The sequence below is a fragment of the Scyliorhinus canicula genome, chromosome 17, assembly GCF_902713615.1.
Source record: "Scyliorhinus canicula chromosome 17, sScyCan1.1, whole genome shotgun sequence".
NCBI classification, from domain to species: Eukaryota; Metazoa; Chordata; class Chondrichthyes; order Carcharhiniformes; family Scyliorhinidae; genus Scyliorhinus; species Scyliorhinus canicula.
Genome location: NC_052162.1, coordinates 28,482,941 through 28,505,800, shown reverse-complemented (window position 1 = coordinate 28,505,800; position 22,860 = coordinate 28,482,941). Strand labels below are relative to the sequence as shown.

General features: G+C 46.7%; 1 protein-coding gene and 1 long non-coding RNA gene across 3 annotated transcripts in view; one reads left to right on the top strand and one right to left on the bottom strand.

Moving 5' to 3' along the window:
* Window positions 1-9,206, top strand: part of chrdl2 (chordin-like 2) — a 59,226-nt gene extending 50,020 nt beyond the window's left edge. Inside the window, 2 exon segments of the mRNA XM_038776107.1 lie at window positions 5,291-5,389; window positions 8,527-9,206. Of these exon segments, the coding sequence (XP_038632035.1) occupies window positions 5,291-5,389; window positions 8,527-8,657 (230 nt within the window). The 3' untranslated portion in view covers window positions 8,658-9,206.
* The window catches only part of LOC119952391, a 69,247-nt gene continuing 48,035 nt past the window's right edge, over window positions 1,649-22,860 (bottom strand). Inside the window, exon 3 of one of the 2 annotated variants that reach the window (XR_005457844.1) lies at window positions 1,649-1,786. This is a non-coding gene — a long non-coding RNA (uncharacterized LOC119952391). Of the gene's footprint in view, window positions 1,787-19,098; window positions 19,318-22,860 lie in introns of those variants that run through there. The other variant, XR_005457845.1, reaches the window with a different exon arrangement.

Genomic DNA, 22,860 nt, shown 5'->3' with positions numbered 1-22,860 from the left:
AGCAGCGCTAATATTCTTTTTGTTTGGCACTCAAACTTAAAGCCTCCGTCGTTTCCCCCCCCCCCCCCTCCCCCCACCTCCCCCCACCAACATAAGATTAAAATATTCAGAGGTGAACTGACCATAGTATAATAGATAAATAAAGAATGACAAGGAAACTTGTGATGGGAAAAGAGAGCTTGGAGACTAGAGATTTACAGGTGCCAATCATCTTATACCCTTTTCAAGTGCACCAGAGCATTTTTTTTGGAGGGTCTTTCCTAATAGGCGGGTTATGTTTAAAAAGTTTGGAATCACTTGAGCTTCATAGAGAGTCACTGGTTACTGAGAGAAGACAGACCTGATATAACTGAGTTTCCTGTAGATAGCTTGGAGCAATGAAAGAGATATGGCAGTTCCAGAGAGGCAATAGTGATGGCAAATGTGTGATCAGAGAAAGGAGGACCAAGGTGGGAATTATCAAATGTAAGAATTGGCAGCTGTTGGTTGGGCATGAAGAAAATTGAAAACAATAAAGGCCGAAAGTTTTAGGTCGTTTGCTGGTGGCAGAATTCTCGAGTCCCACCGCCACCGCGTCCATCGATGGGAAATTGCATTGGCAAGCAGCAAGAGTAGAGAATCCCACTGCCAGTCAACAGTGCCCCAAATTCTGCATCCTTGCTATCAGCAGGAGCGGGGCGGATTCGCAACAGAAAATCCAGCCCAAAATGTTATTGCCGCATTGAAGGGAATGGAGGAGATCAAGATACAATGATTCAAACATTACTTTCAGAAAACTGGAGGTTGTGAGAATTGGATGGACAGTGTGGCCGGAAGAAAATTGGTCAATCTCGACTAGAATCATCAGCAAAAGAGTGAATAGGGATGGATGTTCCAAGGAGGTCATCAATAAAATAGGGAGCACAGAGTGGGAGGGGGTGATAGACCACAGAGGTTCTCCCCACCCCACCCGAAGCTCCATCCCTCGAATAATGATTTGAGGATGATTTAGAAAGACGTGAACAGTACCATGGTGGATGATCATGTGGTGATTACTCACATAACACTGAACAGTGCCAATTCCTTATGAAAACCATCATGTGCCTTCAAGACAATGACAGATGTTTTCCAAAGAAGAGCAGATTTCCAGAGGGGTGTACAAGGTGTATGGGCCAGGGTTAGAGAACCCCAAAGTGTATCATGGAGTTCATCTGTGCCACAACTTTTACTAGATCGTGGTATGAGGAGCACACGGCCCACTCTACAGGATGTGGTACAGCAGAAATGGAAAGTATTTTTTAAAGCAAAACAATGTTTATTCTATGAACTCAAGTTAACCTTTTTAAAAACATACAGTGAACATCTCAGCAACCATTAATTCAAATACAACCCCCAAAGAATACAACACTAAGTAATTCTTACTTTCCTTTTAACATCGATTTAAATTCTTTAGATTACAGAGAGAGACTCTAATACACCTTCTGGCTGTGACTGCAGCTATCCAGCTCTGAAAACAAGTCTAAAACACACCCTGCAGCAAACAGCCTAAACAAAAGTAAAAAGCTGACAGACAGCCCAGCTCCACCCCCTATCTGACATCACTGCAGTAATAAAGAATCATTTCTTAAAGGTACTCTCACTACAGATATTTATATCCACACCCATTTTTAAACACCCATTTCGTAAAGGTACTCTCACATGACACAAGGTAACCTGTGGTATTGCTTTACCGAAATCTCTCCCAATGGATAGTGCATTAGACCAGAATTTTCAAAGTGATGGATGAGTTGAAAATCAACAGCAACATCTGTAACATGAAGAAGTATCAATGTTACGACAATGTAATACTTGTCTGGAAGTTGGGAAGAAAGATTATTCTTAGGTGTAGTCTGAACAAGAGCAAACATCCAATGAGAAAAATATTATCTGGGAGAAAAATAAGTTGAAGAGATTATTTGGTACAAGGATATGTTTAAAAGATCGATTTTTGAAAATTATAGGAGAATGCTCTCTGATTATCAGGCCTTACGGTGCAGATAGCAGCGTGGCTGCCTCTGAGCCATAACCTCCAGTTACGAGTCCCATCCCAGGACCTGATGACCAAAGAAGGTGTGTTCATAATACACCAAACAGGTTGTGCAACACATGCCAATGGAAGAGCAGAAGAGATTCCTGGTCAGCCATGTGACAGGAAGAAAGTTGGAGCCTCTTCCATCACTACCAAAGAGTACAACATGCATATAAAAAAGCACATTGCCGCAGTAAGTCAAACGCGTTAAGTGAAGTGCAACACATCACCACTATATTCGGATTAATTGCACATGCTTCTTTGATCAAACAAAAAAAATCCCCCTCTGCTGCCCCAACATCACTGGACACCATGATTTCTACTAGCGAGGTGGATTGCTCAAGATGAGGAATTTTCCAACCTGGCAGACATGCTAAGGTTTGAAGGGCCCCATTACACCCATTTCTCATTCCAGTGAGGTGGAGCAATATGGATTTCGGCTCGCTGACCCTGGAAGCAGATCAAAGGTGGCCAAGAGAGTGAGCAGCATAAAGGTGAGGGGGTTAGGGGGTCTGCCTTGGTCCTTTAGGACTTTGTCCTAATTTTCTTTCGGAGCTGTTCAGCCCTTTAGCCTTCAAAACCCCTCAGACCTCACCCCACACAGGCCCACATTCCACTCCATCCCACCACATACCCCATGCCACCTCTACAGCCATCATGGGTAGACCTCAGGGCCATGTGGAGATGATCAAATTAAACTGCGAAGAATTTAATAACATTCTTTCTCATACACACTTGATTCAGAGAAAAGCGAATCCTTGAAATCCATTCAAAGATTTTAAATACCCTTAAATATTCAGTCTGTTGAAAAAACAAACAAATATATTTCAGTAACAACAGCAAAAAAAGTTAATCCTTCAATAGCTACTTTAAATTGTCAATCAAAATGTGAACTCAGCTCCATGCTGAGATAAGTAAATTTGTAGCTTTTGAAACACAGTCAAGAATACATAATGGCCTCAGCTGTAACGATAGCCCCTAGGAAATATAGCATTGAACTCTATTGAAACTGAAGGTACATATGGCAATTCTTTTCTAACCTACACCAGATGGCCTGTCAGTCAAAGCAGTCCAGCAGCAAGTGATGTTGTAACTCTGACACCATCAGCATGATGTTCTTTTCATTTTTAAAGGTTGATGATTTAAATGACTTCAGATCATGACACTTAAACTGACCTTTTCTGCCCTTTAAGAAGATTTACATCTATTCCATAAATCTTGACATCCGCGCTCTGAGTTTTGGTCCGTGAAACAGTGGAAAATGTGGCCTGTTTGAACTCAGCACTAATTTAAATTGGCCCTGCTAAGTTTGGGTTTCCTGACTGTTTGATTCACTCCCTGGTCCCTGCAAAAATGGGCTACGTCAGAGATGGGGGAAGGACTTCGACATACAGGTCCTGCCTACGATTGCAAAAGGCCTCTGGAGACTGATACCAGATTGGAACCCGAGTCCCAGGTTACACTGTCACTTTCCACATTATAGCACAATGAAAACTATTCACGTTGACTGTGGAGTTGCAGTGCAACTGTAACATGGCAATTTTATCTTGCGTGATCTGACAAGCGTAATGCTGAAAATTTTGTATGTGCAAAAATCTGTCATGTCCAAGGTTCTTAATACTGATATGCAGCCATTGCATTCCTGTAATTATAGCCAGAGTGTAAGAAACAGCTGACCAGAACAACCAGAATAAACCATGCAGTGCTCCTCGTGTAACAAATGTGTGCACAAATTATTTTTATGACCTCCCGACCAGCATCTCTGCAAACAATATGGGTTTGAAACCAAATTCTTTAACACACATAAATTTGTTTTACAATCTTGTAAAACCCTGGTAGTGAAAGATGGTGACACGCAGTAAAGATATCGTTCCGTATGGTACCACCCTTTGGATATGTTGCCAGATTAGTAGTGTTCGTAGCTGCACAGAAGCATACTTTGACATGTACCCTTAAAATAGATGCATGCCTTAATCGAATCAGGCTACGTTAAGATTATTTGATTCTGTATAATTTCCATTTGGCTTAAAATAGAACAGGGAATTATATCCGTAAGCTGTAAATGTAGTTTGCAGAAATAGGAGCTGTTGTAGCTGTACTACACACAAGCTTCCGTATTAAAAGATTTGTAAAGCAAGTCACTAAAACTGTAAAGTGACGCAGAATGCCCGTTATCAAAGCATTGTGCTACAGGATAGAGTAGTTATGTGCACTGTTTGCCAAGAGTTAAGCTTGGCTGTGCCTCGAGTCTCAAGGAGCCAGTAGTCAAAAGTGTAACACTTCCCCACTATGAAAGGAGTATAGTTGGATGAAATGAGTCAAGTTGACTGAGTTCTCAGTGCTCATTTGAGCAACTGATCGCAACGTAGGTGCGGATCAAGAGTTTGCTTCCAACCTGGTGTCTCAATGGGCATGATGCATAGTATTGGGCATCTAGAATAAAGATGAAAACATGATTAAATTAACAGTGGTAGAAAAGCATCTAGATTCTTGTTTATAGTGATTGTTATCTTCGACACTCTGAAATTGATTCACTTCTGTCATATTGTGGATAGCACAATTGCTTCACAGCTCCAGGGTCCCAGGTTCGATTCCGACTTGGGTCACTGTCTGTGCGGAGTCTGCACATCCTCCCCGTGTATGCGTGGGTTTCCTCCGGGTGCTCCGGTTTCCTCCCACAGTCCAAATATGTGCAGGTTAGGTGGATTGGCCATGCTTAATTGCCCTTAGTGTCCAAAATTGCCCTTAGTGTTGGGTGGGGTTACTGGGTTATGGGGATAGGGTGGAGGTGTTGACCTTGGGTAGGGTGCTCTTTCCAAGAGCCAGTGCAGACTCGATGGGCCGAATGGCCTCCTATTCTATGGTAAATTCTACATATAGCCTTAACGTGCCACCTGCTAACAGCATGCTGAAAGAACTTGCAAGTTAACACTCAACCCGTTTGGCTGCATTATGAACTCACTTTCTGTGGCCATCATGTCCTGGAGTGGGACTCCAACCCAAAGTTTCTGGCTTAGAGGTGGGGGACACTAACCATTGCACCAGAACATCTCCTATGCAGACTGTAAGGTAAGTTATAGAGCATGTAGAGTGGTGTGTATAGATAACACACTGAATTCCAGTTCTACACTTGAATCAGAAGGAACTGCTTATGAAAAATGGGTTTGTTTTACAACAAGAAGCTGGCAATATTAACTTGGAAATCAGAACCCCTAATATAGCTGTCACTGTTTTCCACGGCAGGTGTTCTGCGCCACTTTCACATGGAGAAAATGTCAAGGAGAGACTTTGAAAAACAGGTTAACTTTGGATCTTTTAAACCACTGACACGGACCACTCAGAGTAAGTAATAACAGCTCGGGGCCTGCAAAGCACAACGTTAATGGAATAAACTGGTGGGAACACCTACTTCTTTGAAGAGGAATAACTTTAATAAAAATGCTACGTGCTCTTCAAGTTGAGGGATGTGCATACTGATTTTGCCACCGTCAGAACCCAATTCTAGCACACAGTCATGCTGGGTATAATATGGATCAAGTGTTATAAAACTCTACTCTTCTCCAAAAATGTAGCTTAAACCAAGCCTTAGAAGAAAATATTGGACTGCATAGTGATAGGACTACATTTGGATTTCGCATGCCAATCATCCTTATGACTATTGGTACGAATGTCAGTTAGTTGCCAGATCATGATTAAAAAAGTGTTCACTGTGGACTCAAAACCACTATTTGATTCTTGGATTCATCAACAAAAAAGTTGGTTTCTATTAAGTTGTCTTTCGAGCAAAGTGGTGGAGAGAAGATCACAAGTTAAAATAAATAATGGAACAGTTTATTCCACCCAAGTGGTATAGTAATATTTAGCTTTCTTTTATAGAAGTTAAAGCATTGGGAGGAATTTTACCCCAATGATGGGATGAAAAGGGTTGGGTGATGGATTGAATATTTAAATTACTAAATTGATAAATTTATTAAACCCAACCCTGACACGCAGCAAAATGCTTCTATTTTAACTACGCATGTTTAGGAATGTTCAAAAAACCTGCTCTGGTGAGGTGGGTCCAAGATTATGATATGTTAGTGAGGCTCAGTTCCTAATGTTTTTACAGCCATTTTGATTTAATTAGCCGAGAATCAGATGGTTCAGGGACCAGCCAGATCTAGCGGTTAATTTCTTTTTTTTTTACAGCACTGCTTGTGGGCCAGAAACAAGGGTGATGTTTGTTCCAGCAGTTCAAGTACATCATCTGGCCAACACTGTCCTCCACCCCCACCCCCAACCCCCACCACTCCCCACCATCTTCCAGTCCCTCCTGCAAGCTAGTGATACGAGCCTCCCTCCACATGATTTCTCCCTCCCTCCCTCACAATTGTTGATTCGAAACCCCTGCCTTCTGCTCCATGATCTTTGCCTCCCTCCCTGCCACCTGCCAACCAGCTGCGTCAAGTTCAATCTTACCATTCCTCTCACTGCACTTCCACACTCGAGTATTCCTACCATATTGCCATCTTTTCTGGTCGCTAGGGACCCTTACCAATGGTCTTCTGTCTCTGCAGCTGGTTTTCTAGGGTTCATTACTGGGTGAGAAGTTAAGTTTGAAAAAATAATAACAATGTTCTGCCATAAAGTTTATCAATACCTCGACATTCTCAGTTATAGTGTCCATCTACCCACACTGGCATCTTTCCCCTGCCTCACCCACCCTGTTTCGCATTGCTTAAGTTCTTTCATGCAGGTTTCAAGATAACAAGATCCGGAAATTATTGAAAAAATAATGACAAATACGTGGGGCAGAATGGTACAGCAGTGGGGAAGTGGGTTGGTGTGGCATATTGCTCGCAAATCAACCGGCTATAAAAAAGGCCACCCTGTAGCTATATTATGCTGCAGGTGGCCTCAACACACAGTCATTGGGGAACCACCCTTCAGTCAAAGGAAGTTTTACCCTCAAGAGTTGCCAATTCAATCTGATTGGCTGGCAGCTCTTGCTGTTCCGACAGTGTCAGAACGGGGTAGTGGGCTGCAATGATCTCCACGAAGAAGTTCAAAGGTGGCTGGACCCAGGTAAGTTCTGGGCTTTTTGGCTGGGGAGGGATCAGACGCCCTGGGGAGGGTTTGAGTGGAGATCAGGATATTGGAGGCCAAAAGGGAGGCACAATGGTGCAAGGGGCAGTGGGGGGAGTAGGGGGGGATAGTGTAGGATCTTCGTGGGAGAGCCCCCAATGTGCACAGGGCATCCCACATCCTAACATTTTACTCTCTTTTTCCTGCCCTTTCATCAAGTTCAGTGAAAAATCAACCTTCCCATTCTCTCGCCTACCTTGAACAGCACATTGTGGTAGTGTAGGTGAAGTGAGGTTCGTAAGTGGCCATTAATCGGCCACTTAAGGGCCTCAATGGGCCAAAGGTTGGGCAGGCTAGTGAGCGCCTCACCCCCGTATTATGGGGACCAGGGAGGTGGATGGAAGGGCGATGGGCTAGCCGCCCATCATATTAAACATACCTGACTGTGGAAAACATATCAGCATGGTGCTGTGAGATCCATCCCATGGGTACCTGCCATCATTAGTGTTTTGCAATTAGCAATTTGCGACAAAGACTACCTGAACCTTCCTATTGACTCTTCAGCTTTGAGAGCCCATCCTTAATTGGACGGCAAGCTCGCCCTCTGGTCAGTAATAGGCCAATTTGGAGAAGATTGGTGCCATGTGGCTGTTTCTCACACAGTGCAGTGTCATGATCCCCTTTGTAACTTGACTACAGCGTCCCGAGCCTGAGAACAAAACCTTGCCTCAAGTTTCTAATTTTAGGGGATCCGTAAACAGGGGCCAATAAATAGGTTGCTCAATAAATCCAAGGAATAATTCAGGAGAAATGTTTTTGCCCATATAGTGGTAAGAATGTGGAATTAAGTACCATAATGATCAGTTGAGGTTTATACGCAGATGTATTTAATGGGAAGAGAGATAAACATACAAGGGTGAAAGGAATAGAAGATTATGTAGACGGAGTTAGATAAATGGGAGGAAACTTATGTGGAGCATTAACACTGGCATGAACCATGGAACCATAGATTTTCTACAGTGCAGAAGGAGGCCATTTGACCCATCGAGTCTGCACTGACCCTCTGAAAGATCACCTTGCCTAGGCCCACTCTCCCACCCTATCTCCGTAACCCCATAACCTACCGACCTGCACATTTTTGGACACTATAGGGCAACTTTAGCATGGCCAATCCACCTAACCTCTACATCTTTGGACCAGTTAGGTCTAAGGACTGTTTCTGTGCTGTAAGCTCTGCGCAACCATGTAAAGGGGCATGGTTGGCAGAAAAAGTGTGCAGGTATTATTCTCTCGATTTATGATTTAATTTAAATCCTTTGGTTGCCTTGTGCCTCACCAGCAGCTGTCTAGGTTACAGGAAAACGCCGCACCTTATTAATTTCGCAAACATTAACTTGTGTTTCCTGGGTGCCTAGGTCGATGGAAAATTTTCAAAGAGGGAGAAGCGCAAATCAGCCAGCTATGTATGAACCGAGGATGCAAAACCGAATTGGAAGACCTGCTTAAAGTCTTACAACTGAACAAACCAGAAAAGGAGCATTGCTGAAATCGGGAGGGTGGTGGGGCAGGGTACGGGGGGAGGGGAGGGGGGGGGATTGGGAAGTGGGGGTTGGACACCATAATGTGAGAGGGGAAAATTCAGTTCATAAAAACCTGGCCTGTAGCTGGACTGCAGTGGGACTCTGATGCTAATCCAGCGCACCCCGAAAACCAAAATGTATACAACAGAAAAATTAACAAAGAAGAAAAATCACTGTGTTAGCTTTCTTTCTTACAAGGGAAGGAAAAGTGCCTTTGGAAATGAAAAAGAATGGGAAGTGGTCCTAATGTGTATTTATTTGTATTATAAAACACTATTGAAATTACTTATGTGACCTTAATTCTTAGAATACAATTAGCCTGTCAATGTATGCATATTAATATTCAAGTCACATGTAATGCATATCTTGGTTTTATGTAAGATTTCTTTCTTCATTGTATAAGCCTGCGGAATATGTTGACATTATCCTTGAAGGTATTTGTACTTTATTTATGTACTGACGGCGTTTCATCCCATTTTTCTTGAAACTAATAAAGTATAGCCAGTTGTATAACATTTTATTCGTTTGTCATCTCTTCTCTAGTGCCTCTTGAGTTAATAGGGAACTGTACTCATCTACGTCTCCACAGAATCTGAACTAGACCAGCCATATAAATACTGCGACTACAAGAGCGGATCAGAGGCTAATTTTGTGGAAAGAAATTCACCACTTCACTCCTCATAGCCTGTTCACCACCTACAAGGCACATGTCAGGAGTGTGATGGAATACTCTACACTTTCCTGGATGAGTACAGCTCCAACAACACTCAAGAAGCTCGACATCCTCCAGGGCAAAGCAGCCCGCTCAATTGGCACCCCATCCACAAATATTCACACTCTCCACCACCGACACACAATAGCAGCAGCGTGTACCATCTACAAGATGCACTGCAGGAACTCACCAAGCTTCCTTAGGCAGCACCTTCCAAACTCATGATCTCTACCATCTAAAAGGACAAGGGCAGCAGATGCATCGGAACACCACCACCTCCAAGTCACACACCATCTTGGCTTGGAAATATATTTCCGTTCCTTCACTGTCGCTGGGTCAAAATCCTGGAACTCCCTCTCCAATAGCACAGTGGGTGTATGTACACCACATGGCCTGCAGTGATTCAAGATGTCAGCTCACCACAACTTACTCAATGGCAAATGGAGATGGGAAATAAGTGTTGACTGAGCCAGTGACAACAGCATCCCGGGACAAAGTTTTAAAACACGTGTCCTTGTTTTATACTTTTCAGCATATTCAGGAGAGACAATTTAGGATAGACACGTGAAGCATTTCCTTTGCAATGATGTTGTGATACTCTGTTCCTTTGATGTCATAAATGAGTCAGTGCGACGCCCAGTCCAATGCTGGCATCTCCACATCATAAATGAGTAAAGTGATGGGACACAATGATAGTATCTGTACCTCTGCATTCAAGTCCTACTTGAGGACGGCTATGCAGGGTGCATTCGCAATGTGGCTGATCAGGTTAAGCACAGTAAGAAGTCTTACAACACCAGGTTAAAGTCCAACAGGTTTGTTTCAAACACTAGCTTTCGGAGCACTGCTCCTTCCTCAGGTGAACCTTGGTTCACCTTTGGGTAAACCTTGGATCAGGTTGATTGTCAGCCTCTAAGACCTTCCAGCACATGTACTGGCAGGTGGTAAGAGCAGAATAACTTTCCAGGTCTGTCATTCGGCACAGGGCAATGGCAAGCCACTGCAATACTTTTACCAATCCGATGGAAGTCCATATTTGCCAATACCCTGTTAAGGTATGGTACCTGTAGGAGGAGGATATCATTATATATAGATATTAATAATATTTAGGATCATAGAAAGTAAGCATTTTTTCGACTATGTGCATCACAATGGTGGGCCCTCCAACAAACTATTCCATTGTATAGGTGCATGTCAGCTTATCAATACTTACCAGTTTCCATCAAAGAAGGAAAATAGGTTGGTGCCCACTGTTCTTAATTGGCCAGCAAAACTACCATCTGGCCATTAATTGGCTGCCCCAGGGAAAGACACTGGTGACTGATTGCCTGGGGTAGGGTGGGGGGGGGGGGGGGGTTGCAGAGGTGTGGGGGCAGTAGCTGGGTGTTGGATTGTGGAGGGGGTGGTAGATTCAGGGCCTGGAAACTGTTTCAGCTTCTGCTTCCTGCTCCCGAAAAGAACATCTCTGACTGAGCCAAATGGGACACAGGAACGGAAATCTTCCTTCAACTTTCAGTGGCTGAATTTTAAATTTAAAGTTTATCTTTATGCGTGAAGAAATAACTTTAGTTGCTGTTTTAATCTGGAAGAAATCTTGAATTCATTTTGCATAACCTGTTAATACAGATAACATTGGGACCAATTTTCCCATTCTCTTATGTCTGGGCATCTGTCAGGCAAGGTGCACCTAAATACGATGAATTGAGGGCACAAATTAAAACATGGGGGTATGATGTCATTGCTGTATTTGAGACATGGTTGAGAGAGGGACAAGATCGGCAGCTCAATATTTCAGGGTACAGAATCTTCAGGTGAGATCGGGAAGGAGGTAAAAGAAAAGGGAATGTTGCAATTTTGATCAGGGAATCAATTGCAGCAGTAAGGAGGGATGATATCTTAGAAGGCTCTTCAACTGAGGCCATATGGATAGAACTTAAAAACCAAAACGGAGCAATCACATTAGTCGGAGTGTTCTATAGGCCCCCAAGTAGTCTAAGAGGAATAGAAAGGCAGATATGTAGGCAAATTTCAGGGAAGTGTAAAAGAAATATGGTAGTGATAGCGGGAGATTTCAACTTCCCCATATTAAATGGGGAAGCCAAAGTGTGAAAGGTTTAAAGGGCATGGAAGTCTTAAAATGTATTCAGGAGAACTTTTTAAACCAGTAGGTAGAAGGACCTACAAGAGAGGGGGCGGTCCTGGACTTAATTTTTGATAACGAAGCTCGGCAGGTGGTTGAAGAATCAATGGGGAACATTTGGCAGACAGTGATCATTACTCCATTAGATTCATGATTGTTATGGAAAGGACAACGAAAGGCCTGAGTTCAAATTTCTAAACTGGGGGAAGACCGATTTTAATAAGACCCGATATGATTTGGCCAGAGTGGACTGGGAGCAGACACCTTTGAGTGAATCTGTGTCAGAACAGTGGGACACATTCAAGAAGGAAATGGAGAGAGTACAGGGTCACCATGTCCCAATCAAGAAAAAGTAAACCCTGGATATCGAGGGATATACAACACTGGATAAGGAGAAAAAAGAAGGATTATGGAAGATATCCAGCGTTGAAAACAGCAGATCCCTAGAGGTGAATAGAATGTGCAAGAGAGAACGTAAAAAGGAAACTAGGAGAGAAAAAAGGGATGTGAAGGATACTCCATGTCAGGGGGAGGGGGGAGGAGGAGGGGGGAGGGGGAGGGGGAGGGTGGAGGGTGGGAGGAGGAGGGGGGAGGGGAAGGGGGAGGGGAGGAGGAGGGGGGAAGGGGGAGGGGAGGGGGAGGGGGGAGAGGAGGGGGGAGGAGGAGGGGGGGGGGAGGGTGGAGGGGAGGGGGAAGACGAGGGGGAGGGGAAGGGGGTAGGGGAGGGAGGAGGGGGAGTAGGAGGAGGAGGGGGGAGGGGGAGGAGGAGGAGGGGGGGGAGGGGGGAGGGGGGAGTTGGAGGTGGGAAGGGGGGAGTGGGGGGAGGAGGGGGTGGGGGGAGGGGGGAGAGGAGAGATGGGGGAGGAGAGAGAGGGGAGGGGAGAGAGGAGAGGAGGAGGGGGGAGAGGAGGGGAGGAGGGGGGAGAGGAGAGGAGGGGGAGGGGGGAGAGGAGGGGAGGAGGGGGGAGGGGGAGAGGAGGGGGGAGGGGGGAGGGGGGAGAGGAGGGGGAGGGGGGAGAGGAGGGGGAGGGGGGGAGAGGAGGGGGGGAGAGGAGGGGGAGCGGGGGAGAGGAGGGGGAGCGGGGGAGAGGAGGGGGAGCGGGGGAGAGGAGGGGGAAGTGGGGGGGAGGGGGGGGGAAGTGGGGGGGAGGGGGGGGATGATTAAGATGTATAAAATTAAAGCATCTTAAAAGATAGACAGTGACAAACCTTTCCCTTTGGTGGAGGGGCTCAATGACCGGCGGCATAGATTTAAGATAAGGGGCTGGAGGTTTTGAGGGAAATGTGAGGAAAAAGGTTTTTACCCAGAGGGTGGCTGGAGTTTGGAATTCACTGCCTGAAAGGGTGGTGGAGGCAGAGACCCTCATAACATTTAAGAAGTATTTAAATGACACCTGCAATACTAGGGCATACAAGGTTATGGGCCAAGTGCTAGAAAATGGGATTAGAATGGTTTGGTGTTTATTTTTGACTGGCACAGACGCAATGGGCCAAAGGGCCTTTTCTGTGCTGTATGATTCCATGACTCTCTATGACCCCAACCTCTGCCTGCCTAAAAGATAGGCCTAATTGTAGCTTCCCCAGGTCCTTTACTTTTCTCTCGTAGTTTGGGCAGCACGGTAGCACAAGTGGATAGCACTGTGGCTTCACAGCGCCAGGGTCCCAGGTTCGATTCCCCACTGGATCAATGTCTGTGCGAAGTCTGCATGTTCTCCCCGTGTCTGTGTGAGTATCCTCCGGATGCTCCGGTTTCCTCCCACAGTCCAAAGACGTGCAGGTTAGGTGGATTGGCCATGATAAATTGCCCTTAGTGCCCAAAAACGCTAGATGGGGCAATTGGGTTACAGGGATAGGGTGGAAGTGAGGGCTTAAGTGCAGACTCAATGGGCCGAATGGCCTCCTTCTGTACTGTATGTTCTATGTATGTTCCGTGTTCTATCAGCCATTTTGAATGGTGAGCTTTTTTCAACACCACTTTCAGGGCTTGAATGTCCTTGTGGCCTTGAGTGAACTTATGTGGGTTGACTTTTATTCCCTTGGTCGACCGTCACCACAGCCACATGCAAGTACTGGAAGGCACAACAGAAACCCATTCTGTCCAGTAGGCCAGAGAAGTGGCCTTATTTCTTGCACAGGCAAATTTAAGGGAAGGAGATGAACTGCCAGTGAGTGGTGTGGCACACTATTGGTTGCAGCTACATGATGCGCAGATCCCAAAGTCTTGCCACCACTGAGAGGTGCAGGGCGGGATTCTCCCCCCCCCCCCTCCAGCGGGTGGGAGAATCGGCGGGGCACCGCGCGAATCACGCCACGCCGCCCCAACCCCCGCACGCAATTCTCCCACCCCCCGAAACCAGTGCCGCACGAATCGTGCCGGACCGCTCGGAGAATCGCTGCAAACGGCGAGCGGCGATTCTCTGGCCCGGATGGGCCGAGTGGCCGCGCGTAAACGGCCTAGTCCCACCGGCGCCGTACACACCTGGTCGCTGCCGGCGGGTACTCGTCGCGAAGGCTTGGGGGGCAGCCTGTGGGGGGCTCCGTTCCTTGGGGGGGGGGCCTTAGATGGGGTCTGTCCCGCGATCAGGGCTCACCGATCGGCCGGCTGGCCACTCCCCCCCCCCCCCCCCCAGGCCTACATCCTTGCGCGACCGGCCCCAGAACCCCGGCGCCATGTTGGTGAGGGGCTGGAGTGCTCCGCGAGGTTACCGCGCATGCATCGTTTGGCACCGGCGCCACTGTGCATGTCATCATTGGCGTCGGCGCAACTGCACATCCCGTGGCGCCCAGTTTGCGCCGGGATCTGCGGCTGGAGTGTCGCAAACCACTCCAGCGCCATACTGGCCCCCTGTGGGGGCCAGAATTCGACGTGGGAGCGGTCTGTTCACGCCGTCGTAAAACGCGACAGTGTTTGCGATGGCGTGGACACTCTGCCTCTATTTCGGAGAATCCCACCCTTTCAAGTATTTTCATGGAAGCTTTCTCTCCATTGTTTTCTGCATCTTGTGACTGCAGATAATCAGATATCTGCAGTCCAAAGTTTAAAAGAAGCATGCTTTCAGAGTGAAACATATTGTTGCAATCATTAGGAAATGTGCTTTGCCGCTTTTGACACATGGGCACTAAGCGTGGAAGACGCCACAGTTTGCAATCACAGCACTGAAAGAATACGGCCCTGGAACACATGGTGGAACCAGAAAAAAGAAGGAAAAAAAACAATAATATTAAGGGAAAGGGCGATCCCTGATGCCATGGAAAAAAAAACAATTGAAAACAGGCACTTGCTGTGTTGGAAATCACATGGAAAATCTGTGTAATTAATCTTTTGATGGATGTGGATGTTGCTAGCAAGGCCAGCATTTATTGATCATCCCTAATTTCCCCTGAATAGAGTGGCTTCCTCGGCCATTTCAGAGGGCAGTTCAGCTTCTCCAGCATTGCTGTGGATCTGGAGTTACTGCTAGGGCCAGGCTAGGTAAGAATGGCAGATTTCCTTCCTAAAGGTCATTGGTGAACCAAATGGGCTTTTATGACAATCAATGGTAGTTTCATGGTCACCATTGCTGAAACTAGCTTTGTACTCCAGATTTTATTAATTGAATTTAAATTCTACCATGTTGCCATGCGGGAGATTTGAGAACATGTCTCCAGATCTTTCGCCGGGGCACTGAATTTCTAGTCCGGTGATATGACCACTACCTTTCCCATCTTCCATATTTCCATCACACCACAATGTATCATGTTGCCGCATTCCTGAGTATTCCTCAAACGAGGTGTAAATTGGTTGGATCTTTCATTCAAGGGTGGAAAATACAGGTTGAGATTGTTTCCAGGTCCCAAACCAGCCCCAGGGGCAAAAGTGATTCGTGGCTAGAGGGAGGCTTAAGCCTCCCAGCTTGAAAAGGGGCATAGACTGCAATGGACGATAAGTAAGAAAGAGAGAGGGAGAAAGAGAGAGACAGAGAGCACTGCACTATGGAGGTCCCCCTCTTCCAACATACTTCAAATCTTTAATTAAGAGATAGATTCAGCAGCCAGAACAACACTGTGGAGTGGGGACACTCCACAGAGCAACTGCTGCACCATGGCACGCAGACCTGAAACGTGCAGTCAACTTCTCCTAATTGGCCATAATTAGCCTCTTAATGAGCCTGATCAGCTACACTTCAAATGCAGATTGCTACAAAACATTCTCAAATGCAGATTGGTAGCCCCGCCAAATCCCAATCCCACCATCAGAAAATTTGGGCCAGAATTGGGATGGTGCAGGGAACAGGCACACAGTCTGATGGGGCTATTTTTAACTTTCGGCCACGCCTGACCCCAAGCGCAGTGGGGACTGCAAGCCTTGGGCGCGATTCTTCGAGGCCGCACTGGTTGGGAGAATCACCGGCCGCGCCATTTTATCGCGCGACGCTGGTACGACGCCGTCCCGCCATTCTCCCAACCGACAAGAACGGCCTCATCGAGTTCTGCGCCACGCCAGCCAGAGAATCGCCCGAGATACTCAAAATGGCGATTCTCCGATACCCCCGCCATTCTCCGGCCCAGATGGGCCGAGCGGTCGCTCCGACTGACAAGTTCCCGCTGGTGCCGTCCACACCTGGTCGCTGCCGGCGGGAACTGTGCAGGAACACGGGGGGGGGGGGGGGGGCGGCCTGTGGGGGGTGGGGGGGGGAGGGCGTTCCTTCACCGGGGGGGGGGGCCCTCTGATGGGGTTTGGCCCGCGATCGGGGCCCACCGATCGGCGGGCTGACCTCTCTAAAGGAGGACCTCCTTTCCTCCACTGCCCCGCAAAATCCATCCGCCATCTTCTTGCAGGGCAGCCTCGGGGTGGACGGCAACCGCGCATGCGCGGATTGGCGCCGGCCAACCCGTGCGTGCACGGATGACTTCATTTACGCAATGCCGGCCGCGTCATTTACGTGGCACAGCTTTTTACGCTGTGCCAAGGCCCAGCGTGCGTAAAATAAGCGACGCTGCTCCTAGCCCCTCGGGGGCAGGAGAATAGGGGGCTGGGAAACACTCCGGTTTTCACGCTGGCGTCGGGACTTTGTCTGCATTTCGGAGAATCACGCCCCTTGTCTTGGAGTCAAAAGCTAATGGATGCAAGTTCAGGGAAATATCAGGGAAATCCAATAAATTGGAAAGTTCTCTGAAATTTTAAACTATTGGAAAATGCAAACTGCTCAAAGGCAGGGCCAGCTTGTTTATGCTAATTGAGACAGTGCTCCTGATATGTTGATGAGCCGAGCAACACTACAAGAGATGTTTACCTAAGGCAAGCTGGTTGTCATAATACACATCCATGTATATGATGGAGTGCAGACAGGCAGTGATTGACACACAGGATGACTAGTAAGCACACAACACAACAGCCAATCACCAGAGAGGACACGACCACTATAAAGCCAGAGGGCACCAGTTTTCCCGCTCTCTCGGGATCCAGCCTCTGAGACAGTCAAAGGTCATGAGCAGAGCCAGTGCAAACACCATGTGGTAGTCAGTAAGTCTGGTCAGGCTAGCATCAGGTCTCCAGTCAAGTCAGCATAGTGTCAACCCACAGGTGAACATGTATAATAGTCAGATGTTAAATAAAATCGTGTTGCATCTCATCAAGTGTTCGAAGTCTGACTCTCGCTACACTGCATCAAACGCAGGCCACATCGACCCAGCCTGTCCAACACATCACTGGTAACAATCGGGAACACAATACAGTATAAAGGGTTTAAATGAGGTGGGAGAGGTTTAAATGAGGAGACAGTAAACTTTGCATTTACACTTGAAAAGGTGGAGACACAAAATGAAGTAATTAAGTCTGACCTCTGAAGAGGTTAGTTCAGATAAGGGAAAAGCAGGGGGCAGCACGGTGGCACAGCATTGCTGCCTACGGAGCTGAGGACCCGGGTTCGAATCCCGGCCTTGGGTCACTGTCCGTGTGGAGTTTGCACATTCTCTCCGTGTCTGCGTGGGTTTCATCCCCACATCCCAAAGATGTGCAGGATAGGTAGATTGGCCACGCTAAATTGCCCCTTAATTGGGAAAAATAATTGGGTACTCTAAATTTATTTAAAAAAAGATAAGGGAAAAGCGAAAGGGAAAAATTGTATATCAGGAGATGATTAATCTTATGCAAGACTAAACATAGAAACATAGAAAATAGGAGCAGGAGGAGGCCATTCGGCCCTTCGAGCCTGCGCCGCCATTCATTATGATCATGGCTGATCATCCAACTCGATAAACCTAATCCCACTTCATTTGATCCCCTTCAACCTAAGTACTATATCTAACTGATAGCTGCTTCTGACTTCAACCACATCTGGAATAGTTGTTAACTCCCAACAAGCTTTGCCTGTGAAGAAAGCCTGTCTTGAGAAGCTTTCTTCTCATGTGTCAACTTAAAATTGCTTCTGTTTTACCTCAGAAGCAAACCCCAAGAGATATAACTGCCTGGTGTGTTAACTGTTACTTGATGTTTGTTGAGGAATGCTCAGAGAGAATTCGCTCTGAAGGTTGTGAAATGGAGGGGTGGGATTCTCTGATCCTGGGGTTAAGTGTTGACGCCGTCGTAAACAGCGGAGGGTTTTATGACGGCGTCACCTGGCCCCTAGGATCTGCGATCCTGCGCCGCACAGGGGGCCAGCATGGAACTGGAGAGCCTCACGCTGCTCCAGCTGCCGATCCGGATGTCAGCTTGGGCGCCGCGGGTCTGCGCATGCGCACCACGGCCGGCATGGGTTTGCGCATGTGCGTGGGTTGCCTTCTCCATGCCAGCCCCGACGCAACATGGCGGAGACCTACAGTGCGAAGGAACATAGGCCCCCACCGGGATAAGCCTGCCGGCCGATCAGTAGGCCCCGATCGTGGGCCAGGCCACTGCGGAGGCCCCCCTGGGGTCGGATCCCTCCTCCGTCCCACCAGGCTGCCCCCCATCGCAGCATGAACGCCGAGGTCCCACCGGGTTTAACCATACGTCTGCCTCTCGTTTTATGTTTCTATTGGCCTCAGTGTTATTTTGACAGCCAGTTTGGTCCATCAATCAAAGTCCTGTCTTCATTTTCAATGGCATTAGTCAGCCGGGCAACATCTTAAATAGAGCAAAGAGGTGTTCTGGTAGATTCCTACCTCAACGAAAACTGAAGTGATTATTCATCTTTCTTGCTGTGTACAACAAGTTCTACTTTCTTTATCTGCATAACATCAATCAATGGACTTCAAATGTAGCATGAATCTTTTTGAGCCGTGTCTGAGAGATATCCTGCGATGCTGCTAAGTGTAACTTGCTACTTTCTTTGAGCTACCACTTTGGAACATTTTCAAAGAAATCCAGATATTATAGGGACAAAGCCTGTCAGATGGGAGGCTTTATCACCCACAACTGTACACCAAGGAATGCTAGCAAGTGATGTTATAAAAGTAATAGGAAAACAGCAGTCAATATGTTCCTATGGTTAGTCAACATAATAGCAAAATAATTTAATTTAATAGTAGCATTCCTGTCTCTGAATCAGAGGTGCAGAGTTCAAACCGTAATCCAGACAGTGCTGGTGTGTGGAGACTGGAGCCCCAGCTCTAATATCTGTGCTAACACCCAGCGGGATACTTGTGCTTTGTGGTCTCTGGGTGCCCATAAAAACTTGTTACAGAACGTGCCACCCAATCAGCTGGCATAAAGTTGGCTGTGGCCATCAAAGGGGTGTTGACATTGCAGACGGCTTATCGGCGTGGAAATCCTTTCATTGCCTCGCAGTGTTCTTCGAGGGGAAAGTGTGAAAATCTGAGAAGGAAACAAGAAATCTAATATGAGGGTGCTGGGGATGTGATACACTATCATTCTGCCATACAGCTTTTGTACGTGTATATAAAAGGAGAGGTGGTGAGTTCCAAATCAATTTGGCACTGACAGCATTTTGCTTCAGAGATCGAAGCCAAATTCTTGACTCAGCTCAAGGCTCGACCTGACCTTGAAGATATTTGGCTCTTCTACCGCCAGTGATGACATCACCAAAATGTCAAAGGCATGCTTTTGGCAGTAGACTCACTGCTCGCTGCTATGAAAACAAGTTAATGGCTTAGAGTGTTACCACAGAATGTCATGCAATTACTTTATTCACAACACATGTGTCAACTTAAAATTGTTGGAATAGAAGCATTAATTGCAGTGAATTGCTGTTATATGAGTAATCCCAGTTTGCCAAGACTTAATTTAGTTTGAAGTTGAATTTAGGATTGTACATTTCAGTAGTTATGCCAGTTACGCCTGCTAATGTTGTACATTTTAAAGTGACAATTCTAGACAACTGCTTTTCGACTTTTTTTCCCAAATTTGAGAGGGAAAGAGCGAAGGCAGCACAAAACGTATTCATAGAACATAGAACATAGAACAGTACAGCACAGAACAGGCCCTTCAGCCCTCGATGTTGTGCCGAGCAATGATCACCCCACTCAAACCCACGTATCCACCCTATACCCGTAACCTAACAACCCCCCCCCCCCCAACCTTACTTTTTTAGGACACTACGGGCAATTTAGCATGGCCAATCCACCTAACCCGCACATCTTTGGACTGTGGGAGGAAACCGGAGCACCCGGAGGAAACCCATGCACACACGGGGAGGACGTGCAGACTCCGCCCAGACAGTCACCCAGCCGGGAACCGAACCTGGGACCCTGGAGCTGTGAAGCATTTATGCTAACCACCATGCTACCGTGCTGCCCTGAACAGACTTCCAGACTTGCTGAGATTTTCCAGCATTTTTTCTTTTGTCCCAATTGTGTTCTGTGTCTCTTGCTTTAAAATATGTGTATCTGGATGTGGGATAACAATCGGACAGGCCGTGATAACCTAAATAACCAGATGGCTTCTGAATTCACTGTCTGGCTACATGCAGGGCAAGTAGTCCGTGGGCTGAGATATGGGGCAGGATCCTCCGCAGCCTCACGCCGAAATCGCGGCTGGCGCGGGAGCGGCGAATCCATTTTCCCGCAAGGAATCGGGACTGGCGCCGGTTCCCTGATTCTGAGAGCCCAAAAAGTACGCCGCACCGCCTGGGACCTACCTGGGCCATTGCCAGAGGCCCGCTCCGGCATTCTCCACCCCCAAATGGCCGAAGTCCCGACGGCGTGGAACCTATGTGCTACATCCGATCGGGATACTCGACTCAGTCTGCGGCCGCCCTGGTTGGGGGCGGGACGATCGGAGGGCGGGAGTGGGAGGCCTTATAGGCTGCTGGTAAATATTTGTGCGGGCATTGAGGGTCGGGTGCGTGGCCGATTGGGAGGTTTCTTTTTTGTGTCCAGCTCCGTGGTCCAAGTCTGCCTGGAGCACAGTGCGGCCACTGGAGGACGCCCCGTGCTAATGCGCGGCCTCAGACCCAGAAGTGCGGGGGCCCATATCTGCAGCAAAAGCTGCGAGATCTACTCCGGGTCCCTGCTAGCCCCCTGCAGGGCTCAGAATTAGTGGCCCTTTCACACCAGTTTTTCTGGTGTAAAACTCCACCGTTTTGACAACGGTGTGGGGACATAGTCCCAATAATGAAGAATCCAGCCCAGGGTCCCTGCTATCTTCTGACAATTGAAATTGTAGAATGTATCCCTTGTTCTACAATCCCTGAACTCCTTAAGACTTCCCCTTTCCCCAAACAATGTCCAAATTAAATAAATCTATAAATCAAATCCAAATTATATTTTCCACACAATATCTACAGAGCTGATAGTCAAATCCGGGAAACGTCCTTTCCTGGTACTGCAAAGTTATTTAAAATGCTTTTATGAAGGTTTCTGCATGACCATGGCTCTAAGACTTAGATGCTTCCCTCGCCTCCGAGCTATGAACTGCAGACTGACCTCTTAGACTGTTAGATGTAAATTGGCCTCCCTGCTTCTGAGGGTGCAGGCAATTCTACCACGTTTCCCCTTTAATTCAGCATTCTGTGTATTTGGCTGTCTGCCTCTCTCAAATTCCTTGATTCTAAAAGTTAGCATGCTTATACCTCTACTGATCACTCAGAAGTCAGCGGTTTCTACTAATAGGGCTGTACACACAAATTTCTGTCTAGATGCCTGCTAATATCATTATTGGGAAAGGCACATCTCATCCTGCCTTTTGAATGCTGGCTACTGCTGTCACTAGGCAGATTTCTACCTGTTGCTAGGCAGACCTGTTGTTGGGCAGATCACATCCTATCATGCCTCGTTCAATTTGTTTTACTGCTGCTACAAGGCAGATCCATAAGAATTCAACTTAATGATTGTCCGCATCTATTTGTTGCCATATTCTCCTAATGCTTTTCATAGCTAAAGCGAAGCCAAGCTTATTTTTTTACCCAATTTTTCACACACTGGCAAGAGCCAGGAGAAGAGGTCAGAATGTTTTAATAAAAAATATGAATAAAAAGAAAAAAGAGAAAAAGATTTAAAGGAAGGAAATGTAATTTTAATTGATACTTAGTTAAGCTTAATGGGATATACAGAAATATAGCTGTTAAAACATAGCATTTTCACATTCATTTGTCTTGACCCCATGCTGGATTGTATAAATATTGGCAAATGAACATTATTTTTTATTTGTGGAACATCTAGCAATCTGGGATGACGAATGACTTTGGTGAATTTTTTTAATCTGCCTCCCATACCAAACACATTCTGAGGTGTCAACTACTATGTAGTATTTAACACTGTTTCCATGGAAACCCTACAGTGCAGAAGGCACCCTGTGGTATGAGACTGATAGCTAATGTAATTCCTATATTTGAGAAGGGGGAAACAGAAGAGCACTAACGCGTTTGCATTAATGACCTAGACTCAGTAAACAAGAAGACAATTTCTCAATTTGCGGATGACACCAAATTGAGGGGGTGCATGTTAAATACATAGGAGGACTGTGACAAGTTAAAGGAGGACATTAATAAATTTGCAGAATGGATGAATAATTAGCAAACAAAGCTCAACAGGAAAAGGTAGGAAGAATTGGGAGGGCACGTTATTTGAAAGACACGTGTTTAGAGATACAGATAGAGGAATAAAAGGATGTCAGAGCACAAATACATCAATCATTAAAGGTTGCACAACAAGTTAGCAATTGGACATCAAATAGCAAATCAGACACGAGGAGCTGGTGTCTCCAATTCTGGGGCTATGTCCCCATGCTGGCATGCGTGGTGTTTTACATCAGGAAAACTGATTCCCCGTTTTGCTGGGGGCCAGCATCAAGGCAGCTTGGAGCAGCCACCTCTAGCTGCCGATACGCCCCGGAGAATTGCCGGGTCCATGGCCGCGCATGCGCACGACAGCGAACTGCAGTGGCCGTGCCGTGCTTCAT